This window comes from Leuciscus leuciscus (assembly GCF_965113295.1).
Source record: "Leuciscus leuciscus genome assembly, chromosome: 9".
NCBI classification, from domain to species: domain Eukaryota; kingdom Metazoa; phylum Chordata; class Actinopteri; order Cypriniformes; family Leuciscidae; genus Leuciscus; species Leuciscus leuciscus.
Genome location: NC_138733.1, coordinates 23,185,206 through 23,210,843, shown reverse-complemented (window position 1 = coordinate 23,210,843; position 25,638 = coordinate 23,185,206). Strand labels below are relative to the sequence as shown.

General features: G+C 39.3%; 1 protein-coding gene and 1 long non-coding RNA gene across 3 annotated transcripts; both read left to right on the top strand.

Annotated features, from left to right (window-relative positions):
- Positions 1-233: 233 nt before the first annotated feature.
- ssh2a (slingshot protein phosphatase 2a) lies at positions 234-25,638 on the top strand. Of its 2 annotated transcripts, XM_082180467.1 has the most exons (15): positions 234-388; positions 4,690-4,733; positions 17,773-17,882; positions 18,606-18,670; positions 18,750-18,871; positions 18,961-19,026; positions 19,122-19,187; positions 19,274-19,468; positions 20,829-20,922; positions 21,093-21,221; positions 21,516-21,562; positions 21,659-21,805; positions 21,875-22,075; positions 22,571-23,441; positions 23,909-25,638. In XM_082180467.1, the coding sequence occupies exons 1-15, from the start codon at positions 326-328 to the stop codon at positions 25,202-25,204; spliced, it is 3,516 nt and encodes a 1,171-aa protein (XP_082036593.1). In that variant the 5' UTR covers positions 234-325; the 3' UTR covers positions 25,205-25,638. The 2 variants fall into 2 exon arrangements, with proteins under 2 accessions (XP_082036593.1, XP_082036592.1); XM_082180466.1 differs by lacking the exons at positions 234-388; positions 4,690-4,733 and adding an exon at positions 9,181-11,696.
- On the top strand, positions 1,927-2,850 carry LOC309506685. Its single transcript, XR_014208894.1, has 2 exons — positions 1,927-2,529; positions 2,578-2,850. It is a non-coding gene; the product is annotated as an uncharacterized lncRNA (long non-coding RNA).

Sequence of the window (25,638 nt, the reverse complement as noted above, 5' to 3'; positions counted from 1 at the left end):
ATTTAACAATTATAAAAGAATGAGAAGAAAATTGTTTCAAATAGTTATATTCAGCTGGCATCCACAAACCTTTCAACTATGACGTTATTTCCATGGCAACGCATCATTTAAAAGATTTAGAGAGCGGTCAGTATGACGCCTCACCTCTTTATTATGTTACTGTTTAGTACTGTTAGTGGTTTGACAGCTGGAACGCATCGCGCATGCGCAGAGCGAACAGAACTGAGCGAGCTCAAAGACGTTGCACATCTTCCTATGTGCGACGGCACCAAATGATGTGAGTTTCGCCGTTACCTTCTTTTACATCTTGAGTTCCTGGACCTTAATGGCGCTGGTCATCGTTCAACGGTCGCCAACCCCTAGTACAACCTCCAGTCCGTGCGTGTCGGTGAGTTTCTTATCTATTTCACCAGTTTTTCTCTACTTATTAAATGATTTTATCCATGTCCGAGCTGTAGCGGCAGTTTGAGTGTTCACTGCGCATGCGTAGAACTATACTGAGCTTATCAGTGGTGGACTAGATGCAACTAGCCGGTCATGCTTTGTTCTGTACAAGCGTTCGTAGTTTCATGTTTGATTTTTTTATGTTATTTTAAAATCACTAAAACAACACTCCATTAAGGTTGGCCAACTATTAGTGAGCAAAGCGGTATTTTTTATTATTATAGTTTTGTGAGCTAGTTGAGCTAGTTGCTAGCTGCTGATCTGTAGTAGGCTACGTGTAACGTTACAGTGACAATCTATGTAGTAACGTTACCCTGTCATTCTGTTGCATTCAATTTATATTGACAGATCAATACTATTCATTTTGTTTTTGGAGGAAATGTCTTAGTTATACCTGAAATATGGCGAAAGGACACACACAAACATTTTTATGTTAACGTTACTGTGTTAAAACTATATCTAGGATAGGTGTCACAAATACTGGTTAGAATATGCGAATTTGTGGAAGCTTTGGCCTGATACAGTAGTTCAGTGACTAGGCTATTTGTCTCAACAACTGTTGCAATTTGATAAAGTAGCACAGCCCTGTGTGTTCACACCACTTCCCAGTTTCTCTGAATGTTTTCTCACAAATTCACTATTACCATCGGTACATGATTTGTATTTCAGCTGGCATATCTCATACATCTGTAATGTTTGCTTGTGTTGCACAGACTGATCATGGATTGTCTCATCTTTTACTTGTGCCTGTTGAAAACTCTCTCTTTAATGTGCTTTAATGCGCATAAAAAAAAAGCTAAATAAAGTGTCAAAGAAAGAGATGGTAAAACTGTGGCTGTAATTATTTGTGTATATGTATATTCACTTTGTATACTGCAGAAATATGAAGCATAGTATAGTTGTATACTATTCGGAACATATATGCCCATATGTCTAGCCACTATTATGAGATATGGACAACACAGCTTTACTTGAGATGAATGCGTTTGTTGATGGCAAGGGGGTGATGGTGCATGAAAAGTGGGTTAGTTCTGTAAAGCTCACGTCATGATTTGTCGTGTCTTACAGCACAATAAATAATTTTCAGTGACAGTAAGACTCTCACCATGAAATTCCAATATTTAAACTGTGAAATCTGTTCCTGTACCCCAATCCATCCTTTTCATTTTCAATTGGAATGAGTATTTAAATATGAGATAATCTGAGTTTTTTAAAACTGGTTACGCAGTAGCCTATGTACTGCACATTATATATATTTTTCTTCACATAGTACATATTTGAAACAATATAAGATGCAGCAATAAACACTTAAAATATTAGTTTGCTTGTTATTAGTTATTAGGTTACTTTCATGTTACTTGACCATATTTATTATTGCACATTCAATTCAGTGAGTGCCATTTGGTTATTATCTCATAAATAAAAGCTTCATTTAAAAAAGTTGGCAGTCTGATCAAATAATAAGTCAAGATGACCCCCACCCCCACCCCCACCCCCATTACCAGCTGCCCGTCATGTGACCCCATTGAGGCATCCATGTGAGTCATCTTGTGAGATGCCTCAAGGTTTTCCAGACAAAGTCCTCAGTGAACCTATCCCACAGAGCCTTATTAGTACGCCATGCTTGACGCCAGTTGTGATGCATGTCCGCATGCAAACTTTACTTGCTGAGAGCTGGTATTGGATAAGCAAATTAGCCACTTTCTCAAATGTATTGAAATAAATTGGAAGTGAAGAGTTACATTGTTGTTCATTCTCATATTACTAAAGCAATATACTTACAATATATTCACAGACACCTTAGTTATGGTTATTGTAGTCTGAATTGTGCCTGACTACTTCTTATTTACCGTAAACAGTGTTGTTAAGAAGTACTGGGTTGTGACGTCCATATGCAGCATGGGTTGGCTGCCTGATCCCCGAGAGAAAGTGCTCTGGGATTGGGATTATTGAAACAGGCAGCATGGATTAAACATAGCCTAGGCCGTTGTAGGCAGAGGAAGCCTGAAGCTTTGCAGTAATCACACGTCTACTTGAGTGTGTGTGTGTGTGTGTGTGTGTGTGTGTGTGTGTGTGTGTGTGTGTGTGTGTGTGTGTGTGTGTGTGTGTGTGTGTGTGTGTGTGAGTGAGAAGGTTTAGTTTAGCAAGATATCAATCACTGGAAGACGGGGATGTGCGAGCCGCTTGATAAGCAGGCTTGACGCGTCATTATAGTAGACAAAAGATTATCTTTTTTAATGAGACTGCAGATGGAGAAGGTGTTTCGAATAAACATCCCCCTCTATTTTGCTGGGTAATGATGATGTGTTGAGTGCCTATCCTCATCTTTATAATGGCCCTGATTGTATTTACAATTAAGTTAATCTACACTACTGTTAAAAAGTTTGTGGTCAGTAATTTAAATTTTATTTTATTTTTTTAAAGAAATTAATACTTTTAAGCAAGGATGCATTACATTGATCAAAAGTGACAGTTAAGCCATGTATCATGTTAAAGATTTCTATTTCAAATAAATGCTGTTCTTTTGAATTTTCTTTTAATCAAAGAATACTGGGGGGAAAAAATGTATCATGGTTTCCACAAAAATATTAAGCAACACAACTGTTTTCAACCTTGATAATAATAAGAAATGTTACTGGAGCAGCAAATCAACATGTCAACAGTGATCATGTGACACTGAAGACTGGAGTAATGATCCTGAAATTCAGCTTTGCATCACAGGAATAAATTACATTTTAAAATGTAACTTTTGGCAGTCTGACCAAACAATCAAATGATGTTCAAATTGTGGTTGATATTGTTTAGGAAACATCCTGCATACTACAAAAATTATATGAATAATGTGCTGTTTTAAAAATAACATTTAATTAACCTCAAATAGTTTGTTTATTGTCAAGCCTCACGATAAATTCATATTTTGCACTGTGTACATATATACTGCATAGTGAAAAATAGTACAAGTATGGTAGTACATAATTCTGAATATAGTTTAAAGGCCCTCTCACACCATGTTAACTATAAAGATTTTAAAATATGTTAAAAAAGAAAACTGTTTTTAAATTGTAATATTTCACAGTATTCCTGTTTTTACTGAATTTTTGTTCAAATAAATGCAGCATTGGTGTAACCTGGAAATCCAGAGTTCTCACGAGAGCACAAGTTGAATTTGCTCAGCGAGTTACTCTGGCGTCGAGTAATGATGCTCATTTAATATGCCCTTGTATCCGAGCTGCACCAATCACATCGGGTTATCTCATACAGGCGGGCCAGAGGCGAGCTAAACATTTGATGACAGCGCTGTGCCGTCAAAGTCATTAGTAAACATTGCAAGATGGCTATTGATGAACACCAGTTGTTTGAAACTGCTTTGGCCGCTACAATGAGCGAGTTAGACTTGGCTTTTTATCTAAAAGAGGAACAGAAGACGGCGCTCGAATCGTTCCTTTGCAATAAGGGCGTTTTTGCTGTTTAGCCGACCGGATACGGCAAGAGTCTAATCTACCAGTTAGCTCCGCTGGTAGCTAAGCGTATGGGGCTTGTTGTGATTGGTCGTAGTGCAATTATCCAATTGCGTGCTGTGAGATTTTCAAAGCATGCTTGGTGCCGCCCCTACAGCTGGACGATTTTCATTAGTCGACGCCAGACCATTAATCTTTCAGATTTAGGTCTGGATTTCCAGGCTAGCATTGGTGAGCATAAGAGACTTTTTTTCAAAAACATGAAAAAAAGCTTAGTGACCGAGAACTTTTGAACTGTAGTGTATATGACTTGCTTCTTAATTTGTAGATGGGTATATGATCTGAAAAGGAATATGAATTGAATATTAATGACTATTATTATTATTATAATTTTGACATTATTTTCTAGTAGTCATATCATAGGAACTTGGTGTCTTTTCATGCGGCAGTTCGCAGTTTGTTTTTGCTAAACTTGAAAATAATTATGAATTATTATTATAGGAAAAAGCTTACAAAATATGTCAAAGTGGAGAAGCAGTATTTTTTTTACACTGGGTAATATAAATTGTATGTAATTTCTGTAGTTTCCTGTCACTTGCTGGCTGATGCTAAAGTTTGATGGGGAAAATTAGCGCTTTATCAGCCTATCATTGCAGATAGAGGTTCAGGTAGGAGTACAATTACTGTAAATTGAGTGAGTTGGATTTCATGCTGGACCACTGTAATCTGCTTGAGGTACTCCAGGTCTGACCATTATATCTCTTTTTCTCTCATTCTCTTCCTATAGGAGGCAGGCAGTGCTGACGATGACCGGCGCTCTCAGCCCAGAAGGTACGTCCACAGGCCTGCATTTAACCTCATCTGTTCATCCACCAGCATGCTAAAATCCACATTTATCTCTCAGATACAGCCACACTTGACTGGACCATCATTTTGTTTTTGAGGAAAACATTCACTTTAGTTTCAATCCATCTTATGCAGTATCTCCACCAGGGGGAGTATTCTGAACGGTGCATGACTAATGAATGGAACATCACCAATATTCAAACCTGAGTTTTTATTAATGTTTGGTTCATGTTCAGAAGGGTAACTGCATTGTTTGATCTGCCTGTTTCAGCTAAATAATAGGACTAGTGAAGAAATTGAACTAAAGTCAGAGTGGAGGCCGATCTGTGATTTCATATGATGTAACAATATATATCTGTGACTAAGGAAGGAACTGAAAATTTGAAATTAGTTCATTATTATTGAGTGAAAGCAGGAAGATGATGACCTGAATTTTGACTGCCTTATGTACGTGACTATGCAATCCAGTACACTACAGTATTTGCCAGTAAAATATTTGCATGATTATCAGTTTGCTGGATCTGAGGTCAGCAATATTTGTGTATTTTAGAGTACACACGTATGTAAGTGACATCAGACTTGTTTCTTTTGTATCCGTCTCTTGTTCACAACATCCCCGTTGTGGTTTGTGCTAAATCGGACTTCACATGAGAACCTATACATAGACTCGCACGCAATTTGTTTTTTGCAGAATCATTCAAAAAAAAATGTCTACACATTCCTTACCACTTGTGTTTTTATTTTGATTATTTAAATGTTTTAAACAAATTATTATTTAAATATTTTATATAAATAATAATGATACTATAAGCTAATAAACTTGTAGTAGTCTGAGTTCTACATTTTATTATATTTATCTATAATATTATAATATAATATAAAATGAAACATTATATTATATTAACTCCACAAAATTCCTTATGTTTTCTTCCAAAATTAGTGATTGGGAAATGGGGAAAATGTCAAAAAATTGTGCCTTTAGAATTTAACTGACTTTTAGTCTTAGGTGTGCGTTATTCAGCTTATATTCATAAATATTTTGAACATAACTTTTTTTGTTTTGCTTTTGACGGTATTACATACTGTGAAGCTGTTTTTGCACTGATGCCAGACTTGTTATTCAATTATGAATAATCATATCTCTTCCATCAAAATATATTACATCATTTAAAATATATATAATAAAATATTAAATTAATAATAATATATTAAAGGTTTTATGTATAGATCACATTTATTATATATTAAATGTATGTCTGCAGGTTCTGCCTGAGTTTGCCTATAGGACATTAAAGTACAAACTTGTGGAGGACTGCATTACATGGTTGACAGCGTAGGGCTTTCATTAGAAGGTCTGGACAGGATTCAGACTCCAGTCTAATTTGAATCATAAGTATCCTGGTGCATGATAACTATTCAATCTTAGTTATGCAACGCTGTTTGGCTTCCCACCACCAGTTGGAACCGTCTGGGAGGGTCTTACATGACATCAGACTTTTGTTTGTGTAGTATCCAAGACAAAAACTAGAACCCCCAGGTCAACCTTGAAAGGGACCCCAAAACTTGGCACTTTCAATGCCGTGCCACACATATGTCCTCAATTACACGGCATGTTAGGTAATCCTATGATGACTATGATGTCATTTCCTTGCGTTATTCTCATATCTCTGAGCGCTGTGTGTGTGTTTTCATTTGCCTTTTCCCACTGGCACCGTGCAACAACCTGACCCTCGATGACGTAACATTTGGCCTGAATTAAATATATCTTGCTGTGCATGATAATGTACGATTTCAGCGGATGAGGAGGGAATCTCCAGTACACCCTGGAACACAAAAATAAATGCTTTTTAATTTAGCAGTGTTGCTGCCATGTACACTACCTTTCAAAAGTTTGGGGTTCGTTGGTAAGATATATATATATATATATATATATATATATATATATATATATATAAAAAGTATCTTATGCTCTCTAAGATAACATTTATTTGATAAAAAATACAGTAAAAATTATGAAATATTATTCCAATTTAAAACAACTGTTTTGTATCTTAAAAGATATGTGATGGCAAAGCTGAATATTCATCAGCCATTACTTACTGTGACATGATCCTTCAGAAATCATTCTGCTGATTTGGTGCTCAGGAAAGATCTCTTATTATTATTAATGTTGAAAACAGTTGTGCTGCTACAGTACATGTCTTTACTGTAACTTTTGATCAATTGAATGCATTGTTGTTGAATAAAAGTATTAATTTCTTTAAACAAAAACAACAACATGGACTTTTGTCTATGACTTGTCATAATTTCACATCTCAGAAATGGTTAGGCCTATCACTTTTGAAACTAAAATGACTCACAATCACTACAACATGTGGTGTGTATCTTGGAGGAATTTTAAAATGGACTCGGTGCTTGTAAAACCCAATGTGGTCAGAGAAGGATGTGGTTGATGAATAAAAACATGGTTAAAACAAATCAAATGTGTTAAAAATACATAAGAACTACAACAAAAGTTGTAGCTGCTAAAGAGATTTCAGAATCTGTATGTCTGAATTGTATGTATATTAGCAAGACTGTCATCATCAGCATTTGCATTTATTGTTCTTTTTATGGGACTATTAAGTCATAGCAGGCCTGCAGTGCAGTTATGGTGTTTTTTTATGGAACTATTCGGTCTTAGCAGGCCTGCAATACATTTGCTGTGTGCACCGGCCTCATTCCAGCTACTCAAATTAGTCTTGGGGCTGGAGAAGGGGGTGGTTAAGAGAGAAAGCTGGAGATACAGGCACCAGGAAACAGAATAGAAAAATAGAAAATTTCAGCGATATTAAGGTGTCACAGCAGTGAGGCCGAACAGGTTTTTCTGGACCACTTACAAATATATGTTTATGAGTACCTGTATATGAATTTGGTTGGCTGACCGTTTGTCTCTGGGCTGGGCAGAGCAAGTTTATTCATGCCTGAGTTTCTCTCATTTCACCTAGTTTATTTACAAGGTCAAACGAGTGCTTTCATAGTAGATAGCTTTGTCTATAATGGGAGTAATTTATTTATTCTTTATTTATATAACAGATTTTATTTAGCCATTTTTGTTCAGATAGTACAGTTGGAGAGAAAACAGCGAAAGTGAGTGGGATGTGGGATCAGGAATCAGGATAGGACCAAGAGCCAGTTTTTGGTTCCTCAAAAAACTCAAACTCATCAAACCTTTGCACATTTTGAATTGTCACAGGTGTGCATTTATTGCCTTATGTTTATTTACGGTGGCTTTGAACATATCTCACCCAGTGATATTTTAAATGTATTCATGTTTAGACTTTTTGAGATGTACATTTATAATAATAATAGACAAAAGTCTTTTTTGGAAAGAAATTAACACTTTTATTCAACGCATTCAATTGATCAAAAGTTACAGTAAAGATATTTAGCATTTTTGTTTTTGTTTTTAACTTGTGTTACACAATGAGAAGCTGTTTTTGCACTTGATATCAGACTTTTCATTTTATAATCGGATCTTTGTCTTTTTTACACACACACACACACACACACACACACACACACACACACACACACATATATTTATATCATATAATCTAATATATCATTAAAATAAAAAAAATAATCAATAAAAAATTATTTCGATTATTTATTTTTTCATTTGTGAAGAATCTAAGAATCTGGGTTGAATTTCCAGCAACAACAACTGAATTGTGACTTCCTGTCACCGTAATAAAATGACTCATGCCGCAATATAAGATTTTGGTCATACCGCCCACAGGATTTCCCATGTGGCTGACCATTTTTTAATAGTGTAGTAAAGAATTGGTATCAGACACGTTCCCAGCTCCAAGTATAGGAAACAGCTGGCTCTTAAGAACACTGCGGTCATGGAATGGGGGTAATCAAGGGAGCATCCATTATCTTGGAAGTACTAGTGACCTTTTCCAGGACATTGCATGCAAGACGGCAGCCGTTGCACAACACGGACTCAAAATTTTGTAAACACGACATGACAACAGCAACATCTCAAATTACCAGCCAAGAGAGTCAAATGGGAAAACTCTGATATAAACACAGCTTACTCAACCCTGACTGTGTTAACAGCCTGGAGATGTTTGTGAAAAGGCTTCAGATGTTATACTGTCACGAGAACAAATGCATTGCAACGCGGAATGTGATGTATTTTCACGCACGGAGATGGGTGTGTTGATCCCATCAACCTTAAGCACGTAGAACCTACGTCATGCATTCATGTGTGTGCCAGTTCTGTCTTAGATTTAGAGGTTTACTATTTACATAAAATTCACTCAGACATGTAGAATAGTGAGCTCTAAACAAGCAGTCTTAATGGGTTTAAGTGAACAGTCGACTAGTATCTCAATATTGATTCCCAGCTGTCCGACTGACTGATGTCTATCTGTCAAACCCAGACATCTTGTCTGTTACTGTTCTGTGTCAAACTACCCAGGTTCCTCTTTCAAGCCGTCATGCAAATGTCTTGATGACGTTAAGTCGTATAAGGCTTTTATTGAGACCTCATCTTTGAAATCGCAGTGGTGTGTGTTTAGTTTACACCTTACCTTGCTTTTAAGTCTCTAAAGATGAAAAATATCCTTGAATCAAAGAATGACAGTATGTAAAGCTCACTCGGATATTTGGATGAGAGATTTACAGTGTTTGTCGCGTTATGCCTTTTTAAACAAGATTGATTTTCCCAGTGGTCTGGATCAAGTCATCGCCTTTGACAAGAACACAGAAAAAATAGACTGAATCTTGTGACGGGCCAAATATGCGGTTTGCAAAGAATAAACCTTCCCTTCTATTGAATCGGGAAGTAAGCTTTTATCAATTTTGAAATGTGATTGCTGATGTATTTGAAGTATTTAGTTCCTGTCAGTAAATATTGGTGGGAGGCCAAGTCATTCACTTGGATTTACATAACAGTGATGTTCTGAATGTCTGTGGTCCTCCAACAAACTATATTGTGACTTCATAATCAAACCTAAAGTATCTGCTGAGATTCTTATGATTTGATTTTTGTTTCAAGGCCTGCTATTCATGTACCTTTTCCACTTTGTATGACAACAAAGGCATTGTTTGGTTTTATGTGTTCACTTACATAAGACAGGCCATGGCCTAAATAAACTAGAGACTGAGTATTTTCACCTGTGTGAAACCATATTGTCTCTTTTATTTTATAATGTTTTATTAACAAAGTTTGGGAGGAGCACGTTCAGATAACTAACCTAACTAACACGAGGGGAGCACATTCAGTTAATCAACTCAATTAGCGAGATAAGAGGTTTATATACAGCAGACTTGCGTCTGTTCCATGACAGTTTTCCAGCATCCCTCCACCACCCCATCTCCTCATTTCTAACTATTCCCATCCCAACCTGGGATGCTCTGGGAGTGCGGGGCACTCTGGAATTGGGACCCTCGGAGCTCTCCCCTCGGACAGCAAGCCAAATATGCATAACCTTTACTCTATGTAATTGTGAACTTGTGAAATGACAATTAAACACGTGCCACCACACTGTAATTTAGAAAAATCTATTATTTGAATATATAATTTAATTATAGTGATATCTCAAATAAAAAAAATAAAGGCTTTACAGATGTGTGGCCAAGCGTACCCCATCAGATAGCAATCCAGTCCATCAAGATTCATAAAGTAACCAAGTGTAAATTTCTAGAGATAGAAAGTGAGGTACATATTTTAATGGTTGGCACACATAGGCAGCTTTTGGTGTTTTTGGACTCTCCACTCAGTTGGACTTTTTATTGCTTTGGCTTTGGCAAGATGTCAGCTTTGATTACGAACTGATGGTGGATCTCATAACAAACCTAACTGAAGCTAAACTGAGCTCTTACGTCAAAACTTGAATTTGATTTGAATGAGGTTATCTCTAATTTTTGCATGTTGTTTGGGTTTGCTGTTTTACACTGATGGGTAACATGTTTCGACCACAGATTTTGCATATGTCCAAGACCCCAGACAGACTCAGATCAAAAAAATAAAATAAAGGCTTTATGCAAAAAAGAAATGTGAAATATGAAATATGACCTTGACATGTTGTCAGATTCACCCATAAACACACTTGCAGCTTGCTGGCAGTTTAAACCTGGCTTGCTAAATGTTTTTATTTCCCCCTGTCCCTATGTCCTTTTTAAATCTCAGCTATTCATAGAGCCACTAGACTGCTCATGGAAAACAACTGTCTGATGTGAAGGATGCACTGAAGTGCACTCCAGGCTCGTGATTTCGCAGCTGAGGTCGTATTCCCGCGCTGCGCGGTTCCGTGTCCTTGCGCGGGTGTCTGAAGTGTCGGCTGTCTGTGGAGTCCTGCAGTGGACCCTTCCTGAAGCACATGTCATCAGCTCCTCCTCTCTTCTGTTCAAGCATTAGTGCGCCGCACCGCAGTTCTTACACACGGAGTTGTGTGAGTGAAGCGGCTTGCCGTCGCCGGCTCATGCCAAAGCAAATCCACATGTAGACTTTGTTTTTGTAGCTTTATACGTTCTCATTTGTAGTTTTACGCTTGTTTAGGGGCAGTGTTTACTGGGTCTAAACGAAACGGTTAACTTCTGGGGACTGTTTTTTATATTTTTTATTTTTATAAACCATTACGTTATTTTAAGGCCACGTTGGTGTCCTTTTAAGGCCTTATGGACGGATCATTTTAAAACTATTTTAGCAGACTGGACAAAACACCCGATTTATTTATTTTTGGTAGCTTTTTAGTACTTGGGTAGTATGGTGGCTGTAGAGGGGTCTATCTGAGGATATCCGGCTCTCTGGTCCTCCGTCATGACCCTGGAGAGTGTGGCGATCACGGAGAGCTCGAGCTCCTCTGCCCGGGGATTCTGCTCCTGTTGCGGGGCGAAAATAATGCCGTACTTCTCCGACAACGCGGTCGCTTCTCAAAACCAGATCAACCAGCTGTAAGTAAAGCTCAACTGTTATGCACCACATTTACAAGCATATTAAATCGCCATAGATTCCGCTCTTAAGTGTTTATTCTATATACTTTATTTGTGCGATTTGTTTTATTACTGTACTGACTCTGATAATAATCAAGAATATAACTTTCACACGGATGCAATTAGTGACGGTAAATACACTGCGAAATACTTCTCGTCACATCAGTTAGCAGAAGTGGATGTTTCACAAGCCTTTGACGTAACTTAGTAGTGTGTTGTGGAAGATGACAGGAGAGAGAGAGGTGATTCACTAACCTGTCGACGGGATTAACTCATGGATGAGTCGTACAATAACCGTGCCTCAACTTTTTTACCATAACCATATAAAGTCGTGACTCATGAACTTATTTTAATGGTGTGTCTTGTAACAACGCACTATGTAATGGCATGTTTTAGATGTAGTAGGAAATATATATATTTTTATGTTTGTATAATTCATATGCAAAATATATACATTACCGTTCAAAAGTTTGTTTTTGTCAACTCAGTTCAAGTTATTTTGAAAAGCGCTTTCACAATATATATTGTTTCAAAGCAGCTTTACTGAAAATGCTTGTTTCAATGTTACAATTTAGGAAGTATTCTGTTATCAGTCAGATTTTTCAAAATTCTTGATTTCTTTACAAGAAGTCAATTATGCTCACCAAGGCTGCATTTTATTTGATCAAAAATATAGTAAAACAGATATATCATTACAATTGAACTGTTTTCATATATTTTAAAATGTAATTTCTTCCTGTGATGCAAAGCTGAAATTTCAGCATCATTACTCCAGTCTTCAGTGTCACATGATCCTTCAGAAATCATTTAAATATGCTGAATTGCTGCTCAAGAAACATTTATTAATATCAATGGTGTAAACTGTTGTGCTGCTTTATATTTTTGTAGAAACTGTAGTTTTTCATCAGAATTCTTTTATGTATAGAAAGTTCAAAAGAAACATTTGGAATAGAAATTATTTGTAACAAACATCTTTACTGTCACAATTTCAATGCCATCCTTGTTAGACACAAATATTTATTTCTTTATAAAAAAATAAAAAAATAAAACAGTTTCTGACCACGAACTTTTGAACGGTAGTGTATGATTTTAATTGCAGTTCAAAATTACGGAGCCCCTAAAAGGGACATGACGAAAAAAAAACCGGGAGAGGAAATGATTTGACAATGCTTTTGCATTCTCTCAGAAATGTTTTGCGTTTCCTTGAGAAACTTTGCGTTCACTTGCAAAGAACACAAACATTTTTGTGAGGGAACTCAAAGTTTGTGTTTTTACAGTCCAGATAGCTTTGTGATCTTTATTTGATGGAAAAGACCAAGTGTAAATGTCCTCCAAGTTGGTTTTGAGTTGAGACTGATGACAATGCGATTCAGGAAGTGGTTTGAGACGCATACAAAAGATTATACTTCAGTTCTGCAAAATGTTGCTGTCCAGCATTAGCATCATCAAAAATGCGAACTTGGTTAAATTTGCATATTGTGGGGGTATTTGAGATATGATTGATATCTGTTTACAGGTGTGGGGCCAAGTGTAAATGTGATGTGTGTACCCCATCAGATAGCAATCCAGTCCACCAAGATTCAAAGTAACCAAGTGTAAATTTCTAGAGATAGAAAGTGAGGTACATATTTTAATGGTTGGCACACATAGGCAGCTTTTGGTGTTTTTGGACTCTCCACTCAGTTTGACTTTTTATTGCTTTGGCTTTGGCAAGATGTCAGCTTTGATTACGAACTGATGGTGGATCTCATAACAAACCTAACTGAAGCTAAACTGAGCTCTTACGTCAAAACTTGAATTTGATTTGAATGAGGCTCTCTCTAATTTGTGCATGTTGTTTGCGTTTGCTGTTTTACACCGACAGGTAACATGTTTCGACCACAGATTTTGCATATGTCCAAGACCCCAGACAGCTTGAAACCTCAAAATAAACAGCATGTACTAAATCCAATTTGCTACACCCCACCAGACTGTGAAATCTTTCGAGTCAGGCCTAAACTCCAGTCGACTGGGCATAGAGGAGAGATGTATGGCTCTGTTTTTAGACTGACTAAGCAGTCATCTGACATTTGTCAATAGCGTTACAGCATTTATTTATTTTTTCTCCTTATGCAGAGGAATCAGTACTGATGCTATTTATACTGTTTTCATAGGAAAGACTTGATCACTGGGGTAGAGTTATTTTATCTTGTAAACCAATAGTAGATATGGGTAATTTCATTTTCAGTGAACTGTAATCCAAATTTGTAATCCGTCAGATAGAGCAGGTGATACCTAATGGGAATTTCCCATGGTAATATGTAAGCAAAAACCTCCATTACTCCTCATTCACTGCCAAAGCAAACAGAGCTAAGAATAGGCCTGTGTTTGTCAGTGAGCTTTAATGATTAACCTGGCTGGGAAATTACAGGTGTGAGATACTGGAAGGAAGTTGAGCTGTGTGTTGAAATTTGCAGTGAGAAACAGAATTGCTGTATATTTTCCTTTACTTCAAACAGTCAGTGACGTAGAGAAGCACGTGTTTTCCAACTTCCAAGTCAAGTATGCAGTTGATGCCCTTAAGGGTTGGTATCGTCATAAGGAAATCTGATGTAGTTTGTTCTTCTGTTGAATTACGGGACATAGTTAGTTTGGCTATGGTTTTGAAACAAACAGCAAAACCCAGAGATCATTCTCAAGATTCTCCCATATTCCCAAGTTCTTTGGGAGCGAGAACTATGCTATACTATGCTATCTGACTTTTAAAAATGGAATAACATAAGCAGCTAGTTGTATCTGTCGTCTCAATCTAGCAATGTTTATGGGTAGAAAATAGAAATGATATATGAAAACACACAAAACTTGATTCAGACCAGTGTAATTTTACTGTTGTTTATACTATTTTTATATTTATTAATATTTTAAATGTCTCTTTTATTTTTATACTTGGTTTTCATTTCATTTAAGTTTAGTCATTTTCATTTTGCTTTTATAATTTATTCCTTTTTTTATATATATATATATATATGTATATGTGTGTGTGTAGATATATAGATATATATATATATATAGATAGATAGCTTTAGTTTATTTCAGTTTAGTTTTTAGAAATGTTAGCTTATTTGTTTCAGTTAATTGCCAGTGCAACATTTTTGAGTGTAAGTTTTTCATCTAATTTTTTTATTTTATTTTATTTCAGCTTTTTCAATTACCAAAACATTTTATAACCGGATTATAGGGTCGTATAAAATAATGAACAGGTTCATTTTTTAATTTGAGCTTCTAAGGTGTACAAATAAATAACACTTTCTAAGCAACTCCTTTCACCCCTTGTTAGAAAAAAAACCCCAAAACAAATTGACTTAATTTCTACCAACCTAATCTTATTTTGAACTCTTTTTCGTGGAAAGTGCCTGAACGCTTAGGTAAAGCATATTTTGATATGTAAGATTATGTTTTAATTTAATCTATTTCATAGTGGAAAGAGTGGTTCAGTATAGTCATCATGACTTCGACTGGTCACCCTTGTGGACCAATTAGAAAGCAGGACTGTGAACTTGAATAGTTCCTTGCCGTCTCGTTTAATTTTAAAAACTAGGCCTGTACTGTCAAAGTTTTGATCTAGTGTTTGTCTTTATTTGAGTTTTCCAAACCTGGCTGTATTAGTGGCAAGGGGGCTAATTTGTATTTCAGAAGGTGACAAAATTCCATCTACTTCTCTCACTCTGAATCTTTATCAGGCCTGAACTCATAAGGCCTTCAGCCCGGACCTATATTTATCCCTTCCCTAGTGGGAGAGTGACTAATATGGCCAGGGACAGGTGGGGGTCAGGCATCTTTCAGCTTGTTGCATGGCTCTCAACGACCCCTTACATAGTGATGATTGTGTCTGTGCCCTAGCAACTACTGTCCAGTGCCTCATGCCAAAAGATGACCCTCCCACCCTCTTTTCTTTCTCTCTCCCTACGCTGTGTGTAGACGAGCGCAGGCAGGTCGTCTATTTTTCCTCTGTCTGACCTATCTGGATTCTCTTCTTTTTTCTCTCGGGTGTGTATATGTGTATGCCCTTACATGTCTGCCTCAGTGAAATGCCAGTGGGTGGAAATTGCATCACATGGCCCCGGTGCTCTCTCCACTCTCTGAACACGGATACTTGTGCTGCAAAAAACAGCCCGGCACAGTGTCCCGGGTCATATTCTTGACACATCACTGAAGTGGTGTCTGCACCCACGGTGCCTTTAGTAGACTTCATTTTGCACTAATCACGATCACTATATGAGTAGTTAATGTCAAGTACTTATGGTAAATGCTATACTCCATCTCAAACTATTTTAAATGCCATTTCATGTGTGTGTGTATATATATATGTATATGTGTATGTGTATATATCTCAGCTGCTCATGTAGAATGATAGTTTAACTATGTTGGGTTGAATATGTGCAAACTGCAGGACAGTCAATAATCTTATCAGACCTTGATGTTCTTTGCAGTCTGCATAGTTTCTGCTGTCTTGAACAAAATTACAAAGGTTTGTCCCAAGCGCTCTTCCAGCTGTCATGTTTGGTTACGTGAGATGATATACAGTAGCTACCAACACTGTAAAAGTCCATCAGCATTCATTCACTCTGCTGTTTATTTTTAGGTGTGTAAAATTAGCCACGACCCTGTATCAGCCTGCAGCTCATATCCCCTCATATGCTGATAGATGTGCAAAGTGCAGAGCAAAAAAAGAGACTGTTTGCACTATACTCTAATTTTCTGCCTAGCTTTGTCACTGTCTTGCTTCTGTTTTTCTTTTTCCATATCAAGCTTCCTATAAAAGTACTAAAGTATCAGCTCAAAAAATAACAAAATGAACATTTGATCACACATTCCAAAGGCGAGTGTGCCTCATATACTGGCTATAAATATTTCTTTCTGGCTATGAAACTGTATTTGGCATTTTTAATTAACAGATTTAAAAAGTCTATTTTGCTCACCAAGGCTTATTTGATCAAAAATAGTTAAACAGTAATATTGTAAAATTTTACAGATTAAAATAACTGTTTTTAAAACTGCGCCGGTCACAAAAACATGAAGGCACATTGTTGTTTTGTCCAATATTTCTTTTATTTTGGTGGTTTTATTTAAGATAACATTTAGGAGGAAACACTTCAGGCATCCTAGATAAACTTCTGATAGTCAGGGTTTAGTCAATTTTCTATAATTTTGGTTTAAACGTGTTTTGTTCAACTTCCTAATAAACTTTTAAAAACATTTTCGGTTTGTATTTGGTGCTTAGCGAGTGTTAACTTTGGACCCTTAGGTCGGCTGTTAAATTGAGAGACCATGAGATTGAACTGAGACTAGAGAGTGGAGGAAACAGCTGGGTCAGAGGTGACTGGGATGTGGGAAATGAGCTCAGCTCATATTGTTTTTTTTGGGGGGGGGGGGGGAGTGACTGCCCTGGGCTTCTTGCATTCCCTCATTTCTGCAATCCTTCCTCCCTCAAAACCTGGAGACAGAGGGGTGGTGTTTCCGCAGAAATACCCAGATTCCTCAGAAGTTACTCCGAGGATGCTTTTCAGAGACAGACGTGGAAAGTCCAAAGCTTTTGGCATGTAATACAGGAACAGCGGTTTATGAGCGAGACCACTAGTCACTGTAAGTGTTGAGATGAAGGTGGTGCTTCGTAATGACTGCTGTTTCGGGTCAAACGTCTCCCAGCTCTGTAACTGAGCCGCTGCAGCATGAGCCCCTTCACATATTTTACAATGCCACTTTGAGGTCTGAGATTGAGCCTCTTAATGTACTGATAGCGCAAGTGCTCAAACGCAGATGTGAATGCTTGGTCATCCTGTTATATCAATTTGGTGTGTGCTTTTGCATCACTGTAGCAGTAACAATTACTTCCAGAAATCAAATGTCTGTGACATTTAAAATGTATCTAGACATATTATGTTGACTATTTAACTAGCCTTTTCTATTTTAGTATATGTATAATTATATATTAAATAATAAATATACAATATATTGTAAAGTCTCTGCTTTCTCTCTCTGTCACTGTTCTTGTCATCAGTATCAGCGAGAACTTCCTAACCGTCAAAGGTGCCGCTCTCTTCCTCCCTCGGGGAAATGGCTCCTCTTCTTCATCACCCTGCATCACTCAGCGGCGGAACAAACACACAGGTATGAAACCCCACGAAAAGGGTCTCTTGACGCAGTTTGTGCTATTTTCTCTGGCTGTCAGACGCAGCTTAACATATGAACATATGTTATGGAATCTGTCTCTTGTTTTCAGTTTTGAACTCTTGAACATTGAACTCTTCCATGTGGCAATGCATAAGACTGACCTTGAGATGAAGGATTTTGTCACTCAAGAATGTTTGTGCGCATGTATTTGCATGCATGTTGATAGACATACTGCTGTGCATGCAGATAGACCGCATTGATTTCATTATGAGACCCATTAGTTTACATGAATGCATAATATGAAGGGACCCTAGGGTCTTCAAACATAAATTGAATGAATTTTATTGCATAAGATGACAAAATATCAAATTAAGTTGTATTTATTTTAAAGAAAAAAAATTATAAGCAGTTTCCTATTAAAATGTTTTAGATGATCGCAATTTCTGTTTCATGCCAACTCTAAGGGTTCAAAAAGTGTTTGTGCCCTCTCTATGCAACTTCTATCAATCATACTTGTTTTTAACTCTCCATCTGGTTTAATATTTTAATATTTCTATTCATGATTTACAAACCCAAGCGTAATCACACACTAGCCAGACAAGGAAACGTGTCTTGTATGGGATGAAGTGAAATTGGCCTCTGGGTAATTTTCACTGAAGCATGCAAATGTCACAACACTATTATCTGGGAGGTTTATGGTTGTTATTGGTTCCTTCACAGGTGACCTTCAGCTGCATTTACAGACCATGTTCACCCTGCTGCGCCCAGAGGACACCATCCGCCTGGTAACTACCATCATCCAGACCCAATTAATCAAACCACATGCATCAGAATGCTGATCGTCTCTGATTCTGTCTATCACAGGCTGTCCGGTTAGAAAGCGCCTACACCCTGCGTACACGGTACATGGTGATCGTCTCAACCAATGGTAGACAGGACACAGAAGAAAATGTGGTGCTGGGAATGGACTTCAGCAATTCAGACCGGTCAGTATAATGCAGACACACTGATAAGTTCATTTTGCATTTGTTAATGTTGAAGGTGGTGCTCATAATATGTGATGCGTTTCCTGTAGCACTTGCACAGTTGGGCTGGTTTTACCCTTGTGGAGCGATACACTTATACACTTGGATGGAGACGGGTGAGGCATAACATGCATGCACAAACCAGTTCTGCATTTTTAAACAAAACTTTTACAGAGTATTCAGACTGAAAGTGATGTTTTCCTCTCATTAGTGGCTTCAGTGTGTCCACCGTTAGCCGAGTCCATGTCTTCAAACCAGTCTCAGTGCAGGCCATGTGGTAAGTGTCTATATAGACAGCTTTTTTGCAATTTCATACTTTTTTATGTAAGGTTAATGTATTTTCTCTCTTGCACATACTCTTAGGTCAGCCTTGCAGTCTCTGCATAAGGTTTGCGAGGTGGCCCGATGTCATAACTACTACCCCGGCAGTCTCTTCCTGACCTGGGTCAGTTACTATCAGAGCCGTGTGTCCTCCGACCAGCACTGCATCAATGAGTGGAACGCCATGCGAGACGTGCAGTCCTACCGTGCAGACTCACCCGTGCTGTTCACCGATGTGTGAGTAATGTTTTCAACATTTATAATAGAAAATCTTAATGACCCCAAACCTTTGATCGTCAGTGTATGGTTTTGTGGAAATAGGGTTCAGAGTCCTTCTGAAACAAGGGTATTGTTATTGTGCTTTCCATATTTAGGGCCAAGTTGATGTTGTTTACAAAACTCAAGTCCTTCTATAGGCAATAGGTGTGAATAGCAGTGTTTGGGTTGTAAATCAATCCTTGTTTTTGGAAAATCGAGACACATGCATGCACACTCGCAAAGTTCAATCATATAGGGCAAGTTTGCATCAGAGTAAGACAAGGAGGCATGGCGTTCCATGAATAGATTGACGTGTTATTGCCAAATCGATGAGACGACCTCTAACTTCTTCGATGCACAGCGGCCTGATGGTGTAATCCATGTTGTTGCTTGGACTGCAGGGGGGAATTTCCCCTCAGTTGGAGGCATACACACGTGCATGTGTTTATAACATACACAACTTCAGCCTCTTGCTTTTTATAGCTCCACGCCGGGATAGTGATTTAGAGTCGGAAAAATGGGCGAGATGGATGGGTAGCCTGGCGGATGGATGGAAACAGGTGGCTTGAGAAGGGGAGTGAAAATTGTCTATCTAGTATATACTTTGGACACTGTGACCCTGAAAGAGGATAATGAGGTTGCGCCATAGAGATAGTGTTTTCCTCGAGAGTTGAGAGGTCTTTATTGAAAAGGATCTGTTCTTTTTAGACATCCTGTGAAATGGTGCCCATTGAATGCTTCTGAATTAGGTTAACTGAGAGAGCTAAGGTATTGTCTTTGTCTCCATAGCTTAAGATTTAGTATGGTCACTTTGCATGGATATAAATAGGAACATAATGGGATTATAATTCCACACACTGTCACTTCTTTTTTTTCAAGTTTTCATAAAAGGTCAATCAAGCTGGCATGTGTAAACATGTTTAACTTTTACTGCATAGGGGCTTTTCACCCCTCGGAGTGCCCTTGTGTGCACAACCACCATCTGAGGGTGTTGACCTACATTGCATAGCAGTGTTTTTAAGGTTACTGGTAGTGATTAAGATCACAGTGCAGTCTCCTGGTAGCCTATCAGTGAAGAGACATTTGTCCCGTGGTGAACCCAACACCAGAGGCCTAGGGATGATGCACATTTACCATTATTATTTGCACATACTGTAACTGAGCTGGGATTTGATTTCAAATTGTTTAATTTAAACAAAGGCTTTGTTTGGAAGTCTCTGGGTTTTGTAGCTCTACTCGAACAATACCACACAGACATACAAAGAATCATACGAGGTGAGACGTGCCTCACATTGAGACCAAACTGGATGATTTATGATTCTGGGTTTCATGCATACAGGCCAACTGAGAGAGAACGCACAGAGAGACTGATTAAGACCCGTTTGAGAGAGATCATGATGCAGAAGGACCTGGAGAACGTTACTTCAAAAGAGGTACAAACATCCATTGTGCATATAGTATGCAATCTTAAAAGTCTTCTTGGTTCGATACCTTGTGTAAAACCCACCAAAATCTGAATGTCTTAAATAATACCAGCAGATCTTGAGGTTCATGTCAAAAAATGTTAACAGATGTATTGGATAATAACTTTTTTTTTCTTCAGATTCGGACGGAGCTAGAGATGCAGATGGTTTGCAACCTGCGCGAGTTCAAGGAGTTCATCGATAATGAGATGATTGTCATCCTGGGCCAGATGGACAGCCCCACCGAGATCTTCGACCATGTCTATCTGGTTGGTCTCCTACCCACTTGTCAATACCTCTCAATGAAAAGGACTAATCTCCTACAGACATTACGGAAGGGGTGTTCAATCATGCTACTGAAGGGTCACTGTCCTGCAGAGTTTAGCTATAACCTCAATTAAACACCTGAACCAGCTTATCAAGGTCTTCATGCCTACTTCCAAACTTCCATGCAGGTATGCTGGAGCTAATCTCTGCAGGACGTTGGCCCTCCAGGAGCAGGTTTGGACACCCCTGCTTCAGGAGCATCAACCATAACATTTTATTTATGTTTATGTTTCCAGGGTTCAGAGTGGAATGCCTCTAACCTTGAGGAGCTCCAGAACAGTGGGTAAGTGACACTGTTATTCCAGGCCACTGTTTTTAAACGAATACATCCGCTCGGCTGTATGCATTCATTGTTAATTTTACCACCCCACTTCCTCAGAGTTCGCTACATCCTGAATGTGACGCGAGAGATTGATAATTTCTTCCCCGGGCTTTTCGAGTATCACAACATCCGAGTGTATGACGAGGAGGCCACAAATCTCTTGGAGTATTGGAATGACACCTACAAGTTCATTTCCAAGGCCAAGTAAGTAGAAAAACTGGCTTCTGAAGTTCTGGTTCTTCGATGGTGTTTCACCAAAGTTTTGCGATCCAGGAAAGCTGGGGTGAAGTGTCTGGTACACTGTAAGATGGGAGTGAGTCGTTCTGCCTCCACCGTGATCGCATATGCTATGAAGGAGTACGGCTGGGACCTGGAGAGAGCCTTTGACCATGTGAAGGAACGGCGCTCCGTCACCAAACCAAACCCATCCTTCATGAAGCAGCTGGAAGAGTACCAGGGTATCCTGCTAGCCAGGTATGGGCCATACACACAGAGCTTGAAGTCAGATGCTTATTCATATTTCATTTAATCCAACACACCCTTACCTTTTAAATAAAGAGCCAAAGAATAGTCTTACTGATACACATTGACTTTAGGATTAAATGTAATACTTTTGCTCTTATAAAAAAAAAAGGTCAACAGAGACCAAGTTTGGAGTTTCCATTGAGTAAATACTTCTGTATTTTGACTCAATGGCATTGAGTTTCATCACCATTGTGATCTAATGCTTGTGCATTATGCTGGTCCCTCCACATTCCTTTTGTTGTGCAGCTTTTGCTGTCATACTTGCTTTCGTACTTGCTTTCGTGCTTGTATTCCCATTCACACACCCAGAGCTAATTGTATGTTTGAAATATAGGTCACCACCCTCAGTGATTCACCTGACATTTAATGTTTCCTCCACATTGATGAAAGATACTCGTCTGACACTCTTGTCTTTCTTTCTCTCTTGCTTTTTCATTCCTCCAGCAAACAGAGGCATAACAAGCTGTGGCGTTCCCACTCAGATAGTGATCTGTCGGAGGGTCACGAGCCGCTGTGCAAGGCACCTCGCTCGCTGGACAGCTCGGACCCACATAACAACAACGGTCCTCCTTCCATCCAGCAGATGCTAGGCATTGCTGTGCTAGAGTCCCTTACCCATCCACAGCCTGTTACAGGCAACACCCATATCAAATCGGGTGAGCTGCCACACGAGGATCCCTTCCTCCCGCCTCGCCCCAGACAACGAGCAGCTACAGTGGTACCTGAGCAGAATATGGCAAAGAACTCTCGTAAGAACCTTGCGGTGAGCGAGCCAGTTGCTCGTCGCCACCCTCCTCCCTCTCTACACGTTCTCGCTCCTCCACTTTCGCCAGAGGAGAGAGAGGGCGATACAACTCCAGACCTCGGCGCCCAGTCGTCTCACCAAGTGCCTGAGCCAAAAACAGATACTGTTGAGTTGTCCCCTGACACTCCTGATCAAAATGACTCTTATCAAGTGTCACAAAGCTTAGAACTTTGTCTGGAAAGGGCTGTCAGTAAAGATGAAGGGAATCTGCCTTCTCCAAGCACACCCGAGGCTGACAGCCCCTCAGGAGCCCCTTCGATTCCCGAGCTGGACTCCAGTGATGATAACAACAACCCCAACGCTGCAGATCTGGTAGCAGCAGATGACTCTGTGCATGCCGGCGCATCCCATCTTAGCACAGATAGCATTGACTTCTTTAGTGCCAGAGAGAAGTTCCTCTGCCTGTCCCAGGACAATCACCCTCGCTCATTTTCCGAAATGGCTGCTCTGCAGCCACCTCAATCCAGATGCACCCCTCCCTTGGATGATCCCAGTGAGGAAACGGATGAGGTAAGAGTTTACACTCACTTCAAAGATCATTGTACTTCCTGATTTGTCATTCTGAAAGATAAATGATAAAACATGAATGGAATGACTAATTTATTGATATAAAAGGAAAGGCACAGGAAGTATATAGAAGTGATACCAGTACAACACTGCCTCTTGCTGGTGTAAACTGGAAAATGTCCAATATGAAAGGAAGATCTTTTGGACTTTTTTTTGTGTGTGATAATTTTCTGTCAATTTTAGAGGTTGACGGCTACATTCCCCTTTCTTAAAAAAAAAAAAAACACTGAGCAATTCTGCCTTACAATTTTGTGAGTCATGGAAGAGAGATAGTTGAGGGTGCTTAAATGACATGAACTGAATGAAAAGAATTTAATTTTTTGGCTGAACCATTCCTTTGATGTGGTAATATTTATGTTAATGTGGTAAGCTCTCTTGATTAAAAGTATTTTCTCTCTTCTCATCCCTAGTGCCACGCCCACTCAGAGACCAATAGTGATGCAGTGCCCCACCCCCTTCATCATGACAACAATGTGTGTGTGCGTCATATAGTTACTGAACTGGAATCCATATCACACACCTGCAGTCCACCTCTGGCACGCAACTCACCTCAAACTGCAACACTGGAGGAGGTGGATGGGCAAATTTCTTCAGCTCCTCACTCTCCCTCCGACAGGCCCTCAGGATCTGTGCGCCGGGCCACCGAGCAGTTGGAGCTTATACTACGTCAGGGTCAAGAGGTTCCTCGCTCTCCTCTTCCTTCCCCATGTTTGGACTGTTCTGAGCTGCAGTCTTTCTCCGATAAGCCAGAGGGCACTGTGGCCCCGACCAGCACTGAGACCCAAAAGACTACAGACGGAAAAGCAGGCGACACCAAAGTGCTTGATGATGAGGACTCTGGTATAATCCCTGATCCTTCCTTCTCACTGTATCTTGAAGGGAGTGTTTCAGTGGAGGCTGACCAGATCACTTTGAACCCCACTCCTGAGCCCAGCTCTGGTTCTTCCTCTGTGTTGTGGCTAGAAGGCGTGACCGAGCTGGAGACAGATGTAGACGACCTGTTGAGGCCCCAATTCCGGCTAGCACGCAGCAGTGAGGACTTGCAGAAGATCCAGGAGACTCTCAGAGAGCTCCAGGCGTTCTTATATGAGGCTGGAGGACTGGAGGCCTGCAATGGACAAGTTGGGGAGAACCAGCCGCTCAAGGGCCAGTGGAACTCATTAGATGGGGAGCAACGCTTGGAGCCCAAAGCACCTGCGATGTGGCAGAGAGCCATGGAAATTGAGGCCCGCATCAGACAGGCCGGTCTAACCCCTCCCTCACTCATGAAACGCTCTGCCTCACTTGCTAAACTTGATCGGCTAGAGCTGTCTACTAACGACTTGAGCGACTGGGACTTCCATCCGGCAAACACAGGGTTTCATCAACCCTCTTCTTCCTCTTTATCCACCTTTCACTCCTTGCCACTGACCCACAGCCATGATGACGCCCATAAGAAGCAGCGTGTTCTACCTCAGAGCCCTTCCACCCCTGATTCCACTGTCCATTTGATAGAGGCGGACAGGATTGAAGGCTCCGCCCACCTCTCGCCCTCATGTTTGCAGATAATGCAAGTGGGTGGACCCAGTCCCTCTGAACACTCCCCCGTCCAGCCCACCAATTCCGTGTCCACACGGCAACAACATGTAAAGACTTATCCCGTTCGCCGTTTGCGCAAAGCGTCAGACAAGAAAAAGACAGTCACTGTTTTGTACAACACCATGTGACCATTACTGAACTTTCACATGCTGCTTTTATCGGCATGAAGGACTATCTCAGACTGCAACAAATTCAAGTTTCGTTCAGTGAAGTCTAAGCTAAATTTGTACGCTAAAGATGTATGCTACTGTAGGTGCGAATGAGAACGTGAGTGAGTGTGTCAGTTTTGTGTTCAGAATCTTTCAGGTAGCAACTCAAACAAGAGGGTTGTTTCTTAAAACATGCACTTTACTCTCTTGTTTTTATTTTTTACGGTTTTCTTTTATTTTTTTAGATAGCATTTTTATTTGAGTATTTTTGCACTGGCTTGTTCGATAGAGTTGACTGTATGTCTGACTGCATGTGGAGTCATTATTCTGTTTGAAATCAAGGTAAACTTGATCAACTTTTTTTTATCCTGTGGTTTAGCTGTGACTTGTAAAATAAAACTGCACTATTTTAA